Below are 11,534 nucleotides of genomic sequence, written 5' to 3' on the forward strand. Positions count from 1 at the left end.
GTGAAGCGGGTCTTACTGTACTATTGTATTTAAAACTAAAGATGTTAATACAGTAGAGTCTCGATTATCCGAACTCCGATTAACCGACACCTCGGTTAAACGACTGTCCTAGTCCGCAAATTTAAATTGTCCGCTAGTGATGTGGCGCTACAATATTTGGCTATGTCTTGGCTACTTTAATATTATTTTTACGTGTTTTAGCTGGCAACACTCATTCGACCATGAAAGGGAGCCAGTATTTAAACGAGGCTTAATTTTCTAATTTTTAACGATACAATAGCGACGATTACTATTTTAAAAAATTTTTGTTAGGCTTAACATTGAAGAAAATTCAACGTGAAGTAGGTTAATAGCGATATGCTAATATACTAATTACGTGGGATATAATAATATACTACACTAATAATGGATTTTTTCACACTTTTCGGTTATCCGACTTTTCAATTATCCAACCAAACCCTGTCCCCAATTGAGTCGAATAATCGAGGCTCTACTGTAAATGTATGTGATTTTTTCATATAAATATAATGATATTTGATTTTTGGTGAATTTTTAAAATAATATCGCATGACTGACCTATATTACTTTGGGGCTGTCCATAAATTAAATAAGGTATTTTAAGGTGGGTGGGGATCGACAATTTCTTACAATTACTTACTCAGAGGTTGGGAATAATAAATCTTGTCTTACGTAATATTTTTATTTTTATTTTTTGATATCATTGAATAATGAAGTTTTGAATTTGTCTTCAATTTAGTGGTTTCTATTAAGAATGCTCGTTGTATTAAAGCTGTCTCATGTGACTTGATAAAATAATAACGCTAGTAGACTGATGCTCTACACGTCTTTTCATGGGAAAAAGGCAGTGTGATGATTTTTTCTCTCTCTTTGTTTTAATATTAGAATAAATGCACCAGTACTATCGGTGTATTACACTAAGAATACATAAACTAAAATACATGATACAAAAAGTAAATATAAAATTAGTATTTGGCTTTTAGTGAAAACAAAAATGTAAAACTAGAAATTATAAATAGTCTTTTCTTCCATGTGATTTGAACATAATTGTAAAAAGCATTAAACACTAACTTCTGAACAACCTTAATGAGTGGACAAAAAAATAAAGTTTTGTTATTCTACCAGTTTTACTGCTCAACCATTGTTCATTCCGCTTTTGCATAGCGTTCTCATGAATATAATATTTATGGCTGCTACGTGAGAGAGGGATGTGAGTGTAGTCCAAGTCAGAGAGTCCTTTGCAGCTGACATAGCCTCTAAGTCAACTTTTGACGTGAATACGTCTTTAAATTTGCTTCCACAATGGGAGGCAATCCAGAAAACTGATGATAACAAAATCAGGGGGATACAGTTTGGCATTGAGATACAAATCTATCATCTACATCAAAAATTTAATTACATCATTCGATAGTTAAAGGATTTAAGAATTCATTACGTTAAGTGAGGACTGTGACACATCTCGTGCAGCAGAGGGGAAAGTGCCGCCATTTTAAGGTTGTTTTGCCGTGTCACATACTTTCTGTTTAGTATAAATTTTTACTCAGAGAAGCTATGACAGTCGTTACACTTTTAATTTACAGCTCTTGTAAATGTTTATCGATTGCATACACAAAACATTAGTGTGGAATAGATATGGTGAATATTTATAGTGTTAAATTTAAAATTAAGAAAAATTAATACAATGTTGCCCTATACTCGGCAAAAAGCCATATCAAAATATAGATATCGTATTCGGTTAGAAAGGGCTTCTCAAGAGCAATCCAGTGATACCCATAAAACACCATATGATAGAGTGAAGCCGTGCCGGAAACGTAAAAAAACATGGAGATCCGAAAGACTTCTTACTGTTAAAGAATGATTATGGCATGTATATAAAACGTAAAACACACAGCCATGCAGACACAGCCACACCCCACTGTTTTCATTTCTAAGTATGACAGTATGGCCAGAAAAATATATAATAGTTATCTTATTTACAAGATTTTTAATATGGTGCTGGATATATGTGATATTATTGCTATTGCAATTGGGATTTAATAGAAGTTTTATGACAGACCGAGAATCATTGTAAATGTTCATAGACAGAGTTTTGTTTGGTAGTGAATTGGCTTACTGAACAGCTTGATAGTCAACATCTTCAGCTTGATAGATGGAGGTATGTGGAAAATGTCTGTACCTTTTAACATATTTTGAGCAAAATATGTCAGTTTTGAGAAAGACACAGATACTTCGACCAACATGAAGGGAGCTTTTGGACCCTCTGCGTAGATAGGTTAGGTTGTGAAGTATTTGATACTTTATTGGTTATTGAAAAAGAAGTATTGAACAATTTGTACTACCGTGTTAAAATAATATAAAGAATGAAAGACAACGATACATTGGAATGACATTTAATAATAACTCTCAATCGATACATGGGTATTAATTTATCAAAATAGTGTAATAATAGAAATGTATAAGTTAGCGTAATACTATTAAAACAATCTATAATAGTAAAGTTAATCCTTGGAATCTTACATTTCATGTCAATAAGTAAAACTTGAATAAATATATTGAATATAATGTTCATTATATGATACTTCAAGTGCTACAACCAAAGATCTTTCCATTACTTCTAATCAAAATTGATATTTCCAGCAGTAAATTTATTGAAAGTTTTGATTATGTGTTAATATTTAATTATTTATTTTCCATCAATTTACGCTATACTATGTACATAAAATTAATTATAAGGTCACTATTAGAATAAATTTCATTTAGTACTGAAAATTGCATTAAGTGTTATTAAATTCAAAAATAGTTAAATTCTAGTTATTTGCTTATGTTGTATCTAATGATTAGTCAAACGAGGTTATAATTTCCATATTAAAATTGTATCATAAAGAAAAGAATAAAAAGACGTTTACATAAGAATCAGACTTACTGTACCGCCAAAAACTTACAATAGAATGTTACACAAAAGAATAGAACTATTTTTGACATTAATTTTAAGAAGTACTAAAGCAAACTTTTTAAAAACGTGAAACACCACCAAACCGATCCATTGAATTAGGAGACTCACTTAGTGCTGAAACAACAAGCAACTCTTTTTAATTCTTAGTTTTATAAATTAGTCCGAAGCATTTTACACCATCAATAGACAAAAACTGTCCTAATTCCTAAAAATTTTCTAAGCCCTCGTGAAGCGGGTCTTACTGTACTTCGATTTTCGTGGCATGATGAAGTCAATAAAAAAGTTCTTCGAAAAACTAATTACAGTAAGTTTACACTCTAAATTAAATTAAATTATTTTAAATTAAATTAAATTATTTACGTCATCTGTAGCTTCAGGATGGCTCAGATTATTTTAGGAATAGTCAGCTCCACTTTTCATTCTATTTCTATTCTACACGACTTAATTCAAAAGAACAAGAAGCGAAAAATTAAAAATGAGGGAGACCTACGACACTATACAAATGTTATACAAGAGAAGTAATCTCAATTGACAATTTTTTCTTTCAAAATGAAATAAAATTTACGGTAGAGAACAAACAATTATGGACTGATTTTCTAAATTTAATTGCAAACAGCGCAAATATTGTTTATACAGTGGAACCTCGGTATACGACCTTAATCTGTTCCCGATGTTTGGATTTATACCGAATTGGACGTATACCAAACCAACCTTTCCCATAAGAAGTAATGTAAAAATGATTAANATCCAAAATTTCTATCTTTGTTTGAAGATTTATAAATTTCTTTTTTAACGACGGTCCTTTGTTTTCATTCGGCATTGGTATGGCTAAAATTTTTTCAATCAGTTTTGTGTACAGTAAAAATCGCAAAAAATAACTTCCTTTCACTATGTTGTTAAAAATATATACCCAATAGAAGTTTATTCTGTATTTTGGACCATTTTGCAGTCCCCACTTATTGAAAGAGTATAAATGATCGAAAATTTAGTGATATATTTGAGTGTTTACGGTAATTGATGCACATCTGTCTAGAAACCGGTTTTCCCTTGAAACTTTCAAGGGAATAAACGCCAACGTTTACAAACAGCTGCTTTCAAAGACTTTTAGCTCTGTATGCCAAACTGCGGCTTGTATCACGTGATCCGTTGCGATTTTTCTGTTATGTGAAGATAATTTGTTTCTAAATACCGTAAACCGCGTTGTAAAAGTACCTTGTTGTAAGAAAATTTCCGCATTTTTCCAACTGCGTTAGAGCGAAAACGCGTTGTAAAGGTACCGCGTTGTAGGAGGCCTACCTGTAATTTATTATATGTAACAGGAAATATTACAAACAGAATGTGTTTGGGTTTCCTGCAATATCTAAGTGCTGTATGTGGTAATTAACAATTAACCATGGTATGGCTGTACCCGTGCGCAGCAGCGATGCTTTTGATTCTGTTCAATTTTTTAGTGCTGCCCCTTATGTCTGTGATGTGGGTATATACTCTTTTCATTAGGGTCTTAAATGCTGCTATTTTATATTTGGGCGAATCATTTGAACAGCTAGGTATGTAGTATATTGCGTGATTGGTATGTTTAAGATAAAAAATTGTATGGATTTCGACATTCAGTAGGGTGATGCTTAAATCGAGGAAATGTGTTCTCACATTACTCAATTGGCCTAAGGTTATTATCAATTCATACGAATTATTATTGAAGGTGTTCACAAACTGCTGTACGTTTGGTTTTTGTTCAATATGATTAATATATCATCGACGAAACGTTTTTATAGTCAAATGTTATTTGGATTTTTGGAATCAGGGTACTCTCCATACTTAGCACAAGCTCGCAAAGTAATCCTGCCCTAAGACTACCCATTATGACACCTTTTTGCATGTATACTTCGCCCTAAAATTGAAAGAAAAATGTGCAGCATATTAATTGTACTATCTCTTTCAAAGTTTGGACATGGATGGCCTGAATGCTCTGCCCTTGTACGCTTCTACTTAATTGCTTATGTAAACTATCATGACAAGGTTGTAGTTTAATTGAAGGGTATAAGTTCTGATATATGTATTCATCATCTGTTAAGACTACTGCCTTAGTTTCTTTGCCAAATGGACTAGGTTAGTAACGCTGAAAGCTGTGTATAACCGTCGGTCCTTTATTAGATTGTATATGTATTTTTCTAATATATGTCAGCAAAGCACATTTCTCTACTACCGGTCGTAACTGGTGTCCTGTTTTGTGGGCTTTAGCAAAACCAAGAAACCTATATATACCCGGTGACCTAATTTTTACCCATTCAATTAACGGCAGCAGATTTACCAGCTTAGAAGATTTTCTTGATTACTTTTGTATGTGTAAAGGTCAGTATATTTCTGCTTACTAATGTGCACTTTTATTTTTCATTTTATTTTTAAGCATACTTATTTATTTATTTTATTCTGTATACCTTCGGAAGTGTTGTACACATTTACTGCTATTTTCAATTAACCAATTCTATGTATTTAAATAATTCCTGTTTAGAAGGTAATATATAAACGTTAAAAAATTCTATTCAAAATGTTGGATCTGGACAATTGTTACACAGATAGTTGAAAGCGTTAGATAAAATTAAAAAATTGCTGCTGAAATAGGTTTTTTCTCTTTAAGTTCTTAGAATAATTCAGTTAAAGCTCAATACACAAAAAATGTATTTAAATTTACAATATTTTATGCAACATTTCTAAATTTTTACCTTGATTTGCAGAAGACCCGAATAAGAACCAAAACGTCTTTCCTCTCGACCATGTTTCATGAGCCCGACTCTCAGAAAAATTTGTGTTTATTACTCGATGCAAAATCAATCCGAATACGATTATGGATGCAATTAATATCATCCAAATCTACTTGAAGAAACGCAGTCTAAAATTTTTATTTTGTGTCATATAAAGAAAGAAAACGTATCATACCTCATATGAAAATGAATTAATAATGGATTTCCAGTTGGGATTTTGTGCAGGAGTCTTGACTATAAACAAGAAATTGTTGAAGGTAACATGAGAAGAATAATGCAAAATTCTAAAAAATTCATAAATAACGATACTTGGAACGTAGGCAAATTCCGCTTCCTATAAAATAAAAGATTTATAATATTGAGTTCATTACAAAACTTACATTTAAACCATGTACCATAGTCTAGTACTGACTTTTCATATGGATATAACAAATTAGCAATGGCCATTTGCTTGCTGAATGGTAAGGAAACTATTGCATCCTTTATCTTGTGGGAACTTAAAAAAGCTGTTTTATAAAGCCAAGATTTGATCGAACCAAACTGTGAATGCCAAGTAATGAGGATGGACATATGACACATACATTAAGACTTCCGGGTTTTGTTTATATCTCGGTTTCGAATTCGGTTTTCCCAAATCGGTAGATTAAAGCGATAACCGCTTTACCTATACGATTAACTATAAACAGGACAGAAGTTTAAGCTATATTAAATAGCTAACGCCTAGATTTTATAATCCACCTTATATTTCTAATTCACTTTAAAAACGCTATTATCATAATATCGCATGTTCAAAAAATCATATTTTTTAAAAAATTTTCATGTACTGTATAGCACATATTTGACACAACGCGAAAGTTTTCGTAATGTTCAAGGTACACGTAATTTTGAAATAAGCAATTATACTTCATTAACCGAAATAAGTTAAAATTTTGCATGAATTGTCATGCTGAAAAGCTGCAGAATTTTTAACATTTGTTGTTTTTAAAGCTGTATGCATTTTTATTTAATGTATTTTGATAAGTACTGTACTTAGTAAGTAAATACTGTATTAACAACTTCAGTTCCATCAGTTAATTAATATGTAGAATAGGACAATTCGTGAGATTTAATTATAAAAAAGAATAAAGTAACTATAATTAACAACATACATTATTTATGAGTTGTCCGTACATTCCTATTGCAGAACCATTTTTGTCTCTTCCGCCGAAAGTCTTTGGAATTGGTTTTACTATTTTATACCTGATAAAACAAACAAAAGAAAAATTTAGAAATCGTTTCATTTGTAAATATTCCTAAAAATGAAAAAAATAAATGGAGAGTGAATCAAATATCCCTTGAGCCTTTTACATTTGAAAAGTACTGAAGATATATTAATTTACATGATACAAATTAAAGGAGTGTCAGGATTTAATTAAATGTAAAAATAACTGTCAAAAGAACACATTATTTAAGTACATGTATAAAGTATGTGCCATCAGCAGTAATACATTGAAGGGCATAAAGAATTATGAAAATCATTTATAATGTCAATGGAAAAACATCCTTTGTAATTGCAATAACAAAAATTAATATATTTTCAGTGATTTTGGAATGAAAAGTAAACAGGACTTTTAACTCATCCAGTGGTTTGAAACCGTTTGGCTACTAGTTGGCCTAAATTTTATTTTGAAACGATTAATATTGGTCTCTTGGAATATAGTTGTTTGGAAATATTTTTTGAAAACATATTGATCTTTTATGAATTGAAATAAAATATGAACTTACGTGAATTTTAATCTTTCTTGCAGAATTTTAAACAGTTCAAAATGAAAACCAGAAACAATATGTTCTTGACTATCGTCAAGTTTTATTACGTATTCGAGCTGTAAGATATTTAAACTTTATTATTTATTTCATTTATAAAGTTTTATTTTATAAATTAGATACTACCTGAATTCCTGCAATTTTCCAGGGTAATTTATCTGTTTCATTTTCGGCTAAATGAAATAATAATAGTAATAAAATACATATACATAAGTTTTAAAATAAAATTATTCAAATATATAATTCGCAAATACACTTGTTTCTGATATTTATCCAAAATAAACTAGAATTAGACCGAATCGATTGAATAAGGCAATGCAAATTATTGGCGATCTTTCATGGGGAAAAATGCCTACTTGGCATCTCCCCATGGATAAGAAACATGGGAAACTAATTTTCATTTGTCACGAGATGAAAACCCGGATCAACCCGTAAGAAAATAACCCGTAAACCAGATGAAATCTTCAGACTAATTCAAAAAGAAAAAAACTGCAAAACACTTTTGGTCATGGATTTGTGTCTCACCAATGGTCTGTCCATGTGGAGTTTTTCAGGTATTTTTCACGTATTTTAATATACATATTTCCAGCATCTGATACAAGATTCTATTATGAGACAGTTCGTTTATGCGTTACATTGCTGACAACATTTTTTCGATTAATCATGCAGAAAATATTTTAAGATATACAAAAAGACAACAATTTATTTCGTATGGGAAAGACAAACTATTTATATTTTGTTTTTTGACAAATTGAATTATTAGTGTAATTAATTTGTACAGCGTTTAGAGGTTCTTTATGCCACGCTCATCCAATTTTTAATAATGTACTCATTAAATTTAAAATAAAAATACGTATGTGTAAGCAAATTAGTAAAAATTTTTAAAAACTACATTTAAATATATGTACATTAAGTGAATAGTAAATTTGATAATTACCATTTGCTGCATAAAATGCAATAAAACCCGAATATATTAGAAACAACTCAAATTTACGCATTTTAGTATAGAAGCTTTAGCTGTACACACTCTTAACACTTGGCAACAAATAAAATGCGCAATTCTTATATAATAATATATTCAAAAATTAAGCGGAACTAACATATGTTCGTGACAATTGTTAATTATATTCATTTTGAAATAATCAATTTAATTAAATTTTTCATTTTAATTTTAGTCAGATCACGCAAACGAAATTGAATTTCTATAAAATTTAATTACAAAGTTAATTAAGTTTCATAGAAATTTTATAGAAGTAAATTTTCAAAAATTAAATTTATCGAAGAACTAAGACAACCCAACATTTGGGCACTCTGCCAACATAGGATGTCTCCAGCAGAACTTTTCACAAGAAACTTGATTTTTCCCATCTCTCATATGTCGAGATGTGTGGAGCAAAAGTCTAGAACTCCGAATGGTTAACACATTAATGAAGCGCGAGCCCTCGAACAACTATCACTGTTCACTAGATTTATCTACTTTTCCACTGGTGAGCTTTACACGTGGAACATATCTAACACACACTGAGTTTATTATACACATTTCAGAATTTTAAACTTATTTGAATTGTTGTTAGTCCACTCAATTTAAATAAGGTTTATAGAATAAAAGGTTTATAGAAAGCAGAAAACACAAAAACAGCATTTCTCACTTTAATGAGAAATATGGTAATGAAATTATTATAGAAATATTTTAGTGTGTAGTTTTGTATCATGTTTGCATATTTCTAAACATGGAAGATGGAATAAGTCTGACAGTTATTGTGAAAGAAAGTATCATACTAACTAGCTAAAGATGTCGCTTTCACCTATTCAATGCAGATGGAATGATAGTTGCAACAAAGAACATAAGATAAGCAAAAAGAAGATGCTGTCGTTTATGAAAAACATCAGCCCATGAACACAGATGTCTCAGCAGACTCGTTAAAAAGGCTTCATTTTACGCATCTGAATATATGCATACAAGTATTTGTAGTTGTTTTAAGTATTTTATTTATATCAAAAATACAGTATTGATTACGATGACATTTAGTCAAAGGATTGCCTTTCTAGATGTCAAAGACAGAGGATCCAATCGGAAGACTATAGTCAATTGACAAGTGTAATTACAAATTTAAAAGATTTAAACATAACTCACAAAGGCTTACTGTGCAATAGGTTTTCTGATCGTTTTTGTAGATGTTTGCAAGATAGAGAAACGTATATGTTGGATACAATTGGAGGAATATATTTTAAAATTTAGGTAAAGCAGTACAGTGAGTTATATTCTAGAAAATAAAACGTATATTTTCGAGGGTCTGATTCTAAGAGGAGATATTATCAATACTTATGGCTATCTGATTTTTACAGAGAGAAAATATTCGTTATGTATTTCTGGAATAAATACCTCATTTAGATGAGTAATATCTGAGTGGTTGGTCCCAAATAGTATAAAATAAATGCGTATGCTTGTGTTTTAAGTCATTGTCTACATTGTAAATATGATCTTTGGAGACATTGTATTTAGGAGTTTCAGTTTTTTAATTAGAAAATCTTGGTAGGAACTAATGATTGGTCCAAGGGTTATGAGCATGGCCTTGAGTGATATCGTGCAAAAAAATTTTTACATTTAAGTGTACACTTAAAATAATATTGCTGTTAAATTGCTCTATATACCTATAAATACATAGAATTTCTACAAGTTTATTTTTATTTCAGATAGTAATATTTACTTACAGTATCTTTCAACTTTTTAAATATAAGGCGCTAACATTTATTTATTGTTACAGTTCATCATCTTTAATTTTTTAAATGTTTCTGTGGTAGATTGAGAACATTTGTAGAATTTCAATTTTTCTGATAGAGATTTGGCAGATTGTGGAGTGATCGAAGCCAAGCTGAGAATTAAAAACAAGGTATGTCGTTGGATAAGGTAAAGTACCAATTTTTACGTGACCATTGCCACCAAAAGTAGTGATCGATCGGTACCATCAATTGTTAAGCAAAACTTCGAGGGTACCGATTCATCGTTACCCCAGTAAAAATTAATTTTTATAAAATTTATCGACAACAGATGTCAGCACTTGATGACACTATCTTGTCTATTATTCGTTTTACATATTTATCTCTTAGGTGGTGTTTTGTTGACTTAAAAAATTTTAATTAATACTTTTTTTTCTTAATTTATTTTTTCTGATAGTTTTTTTTTTATTTCACTTTTAGCATATTTCTGCAATAATATTACTATAATAAGTTTATTTAGATATAATAAGTCAACTTGTTATAAATATTCAAGTTGTGATATTCGGTTCTGACATTTTATATATATTTTCTATTTTTTATTTTAATTTAAAATATCAGCAAATGTTACATGTGTTACTACTGGAAAATCATACGTTTATCACAAAAATTTATATTCTTGTACGTATGAAGTGAATAAAGTATATTAGTTCATTATATTAGTTGATAGCATAATAAACATTTAATTTCAACCAGATGTTTGATATAATGTGCCATAATTTCAGAATAAATAAACATACATGAATAAATACTGTATAGAGTTGTACAGAACAATATTCTATGTCTTTCGGGTCATTGACAGCAAAACAATGTTAATTAATTAAATTTTGATAAAAAGTTACAAATTATCAAGTTTAAATATGAGTTCTGATATATATTATTTGTTTTTTATATAAATTTTTAAAATAAAATGTATCGAAAAATATTGTATTTAAAACTAAAGATGTTAATACAGTAGAGTCTCGATTATCCGAACTCCGATTAACCGACACCTCGGTTAAACGACTGTCCTAGTCCGCAAATTTAAATTGTCCGCTAGTGATGTGGCGCTACAATATTTGGCTATGTCTTGGCTACTTTAATATTATTTTTACGTGTTTTAGCTGGCAACACTCATTCGACGATGAAAGGGAGCCAGTATTTAAACGAGGCTTAATTTTCTAATTTTTAACGATACAATAGCGACGATTACTATTTTAAAAAATTTTTGTTAGGCTTAACATCGA

At 30.0% G+C, this 11,534-nt stretch overlaps 1 protein-coding gene across 1 annotated transcript in view; it reads right to left on the reverse strand.

Moving 5' to 3' along the window:
- The window catches only part of LOC111634217 (glutamate receptor ionotropic, kainate 4-like), a 25,383-nt gene extending 16,816 nt beyond the window's left edge, over positions 1 to 8,567 (reverse strand). Inside the window, exons 1-7 of the mRNA XM_023378939.1 lie at positions 8,471 to 8,567; positions 7,660 to 7,706; positions 7,495 to 7,592; positions 6,879 to 6,969; positions 6,040 to 6,064; positions 5,906 to 5,964; positions 5,692 to 5,839 (exon numbers count right to left, since the gene is read on the reverse strand). Coding sequence (XP_023234707.1) covers positions 5,692 to 5,839; positions 5,906 to 5,964; positions 6,040 to 6,064; positions 6,879 to 6,969; positions 7,495 to 7,592; positions 7,660 to 7,706; positions 8,471 to 8,531 — 529 coding nt within the window. The 5' untranslated portion in view covers positions 8,532 to 8,567. The remainder of the gene's footprint in view (positions 1 to 5,691; positions 5,840 to 5,905; positions 5,965 to 6,039; positions 6,065 to 6,878; positions 6,970 to 7,494; positions 7,593 to 7,659; positions 7,707 to 8,470) is intronic.
- Between the last annotated feature and the right edge of the window lie 2,967 nt (positions 8,568 to 11,534).

The sequence above is a fragment of the Centruroides sculpturatus genome, unplaced genomic scaffold (genome assembly GCF_000671375.1).
Source record: "Centruroides sculpturatus isolate CEXI.00-Female unplaced genomic scaffold, Cexi_2.0 scaffold740, whole genome shotgun sequence".
In the NCBI taxonomy this organism is placed as follows: Eukaryota; Metazoa; Arthropoda; class Arachnida; order Scorpiones; family Buthidae; genus Centruroides; species Centruroides sculpturatus.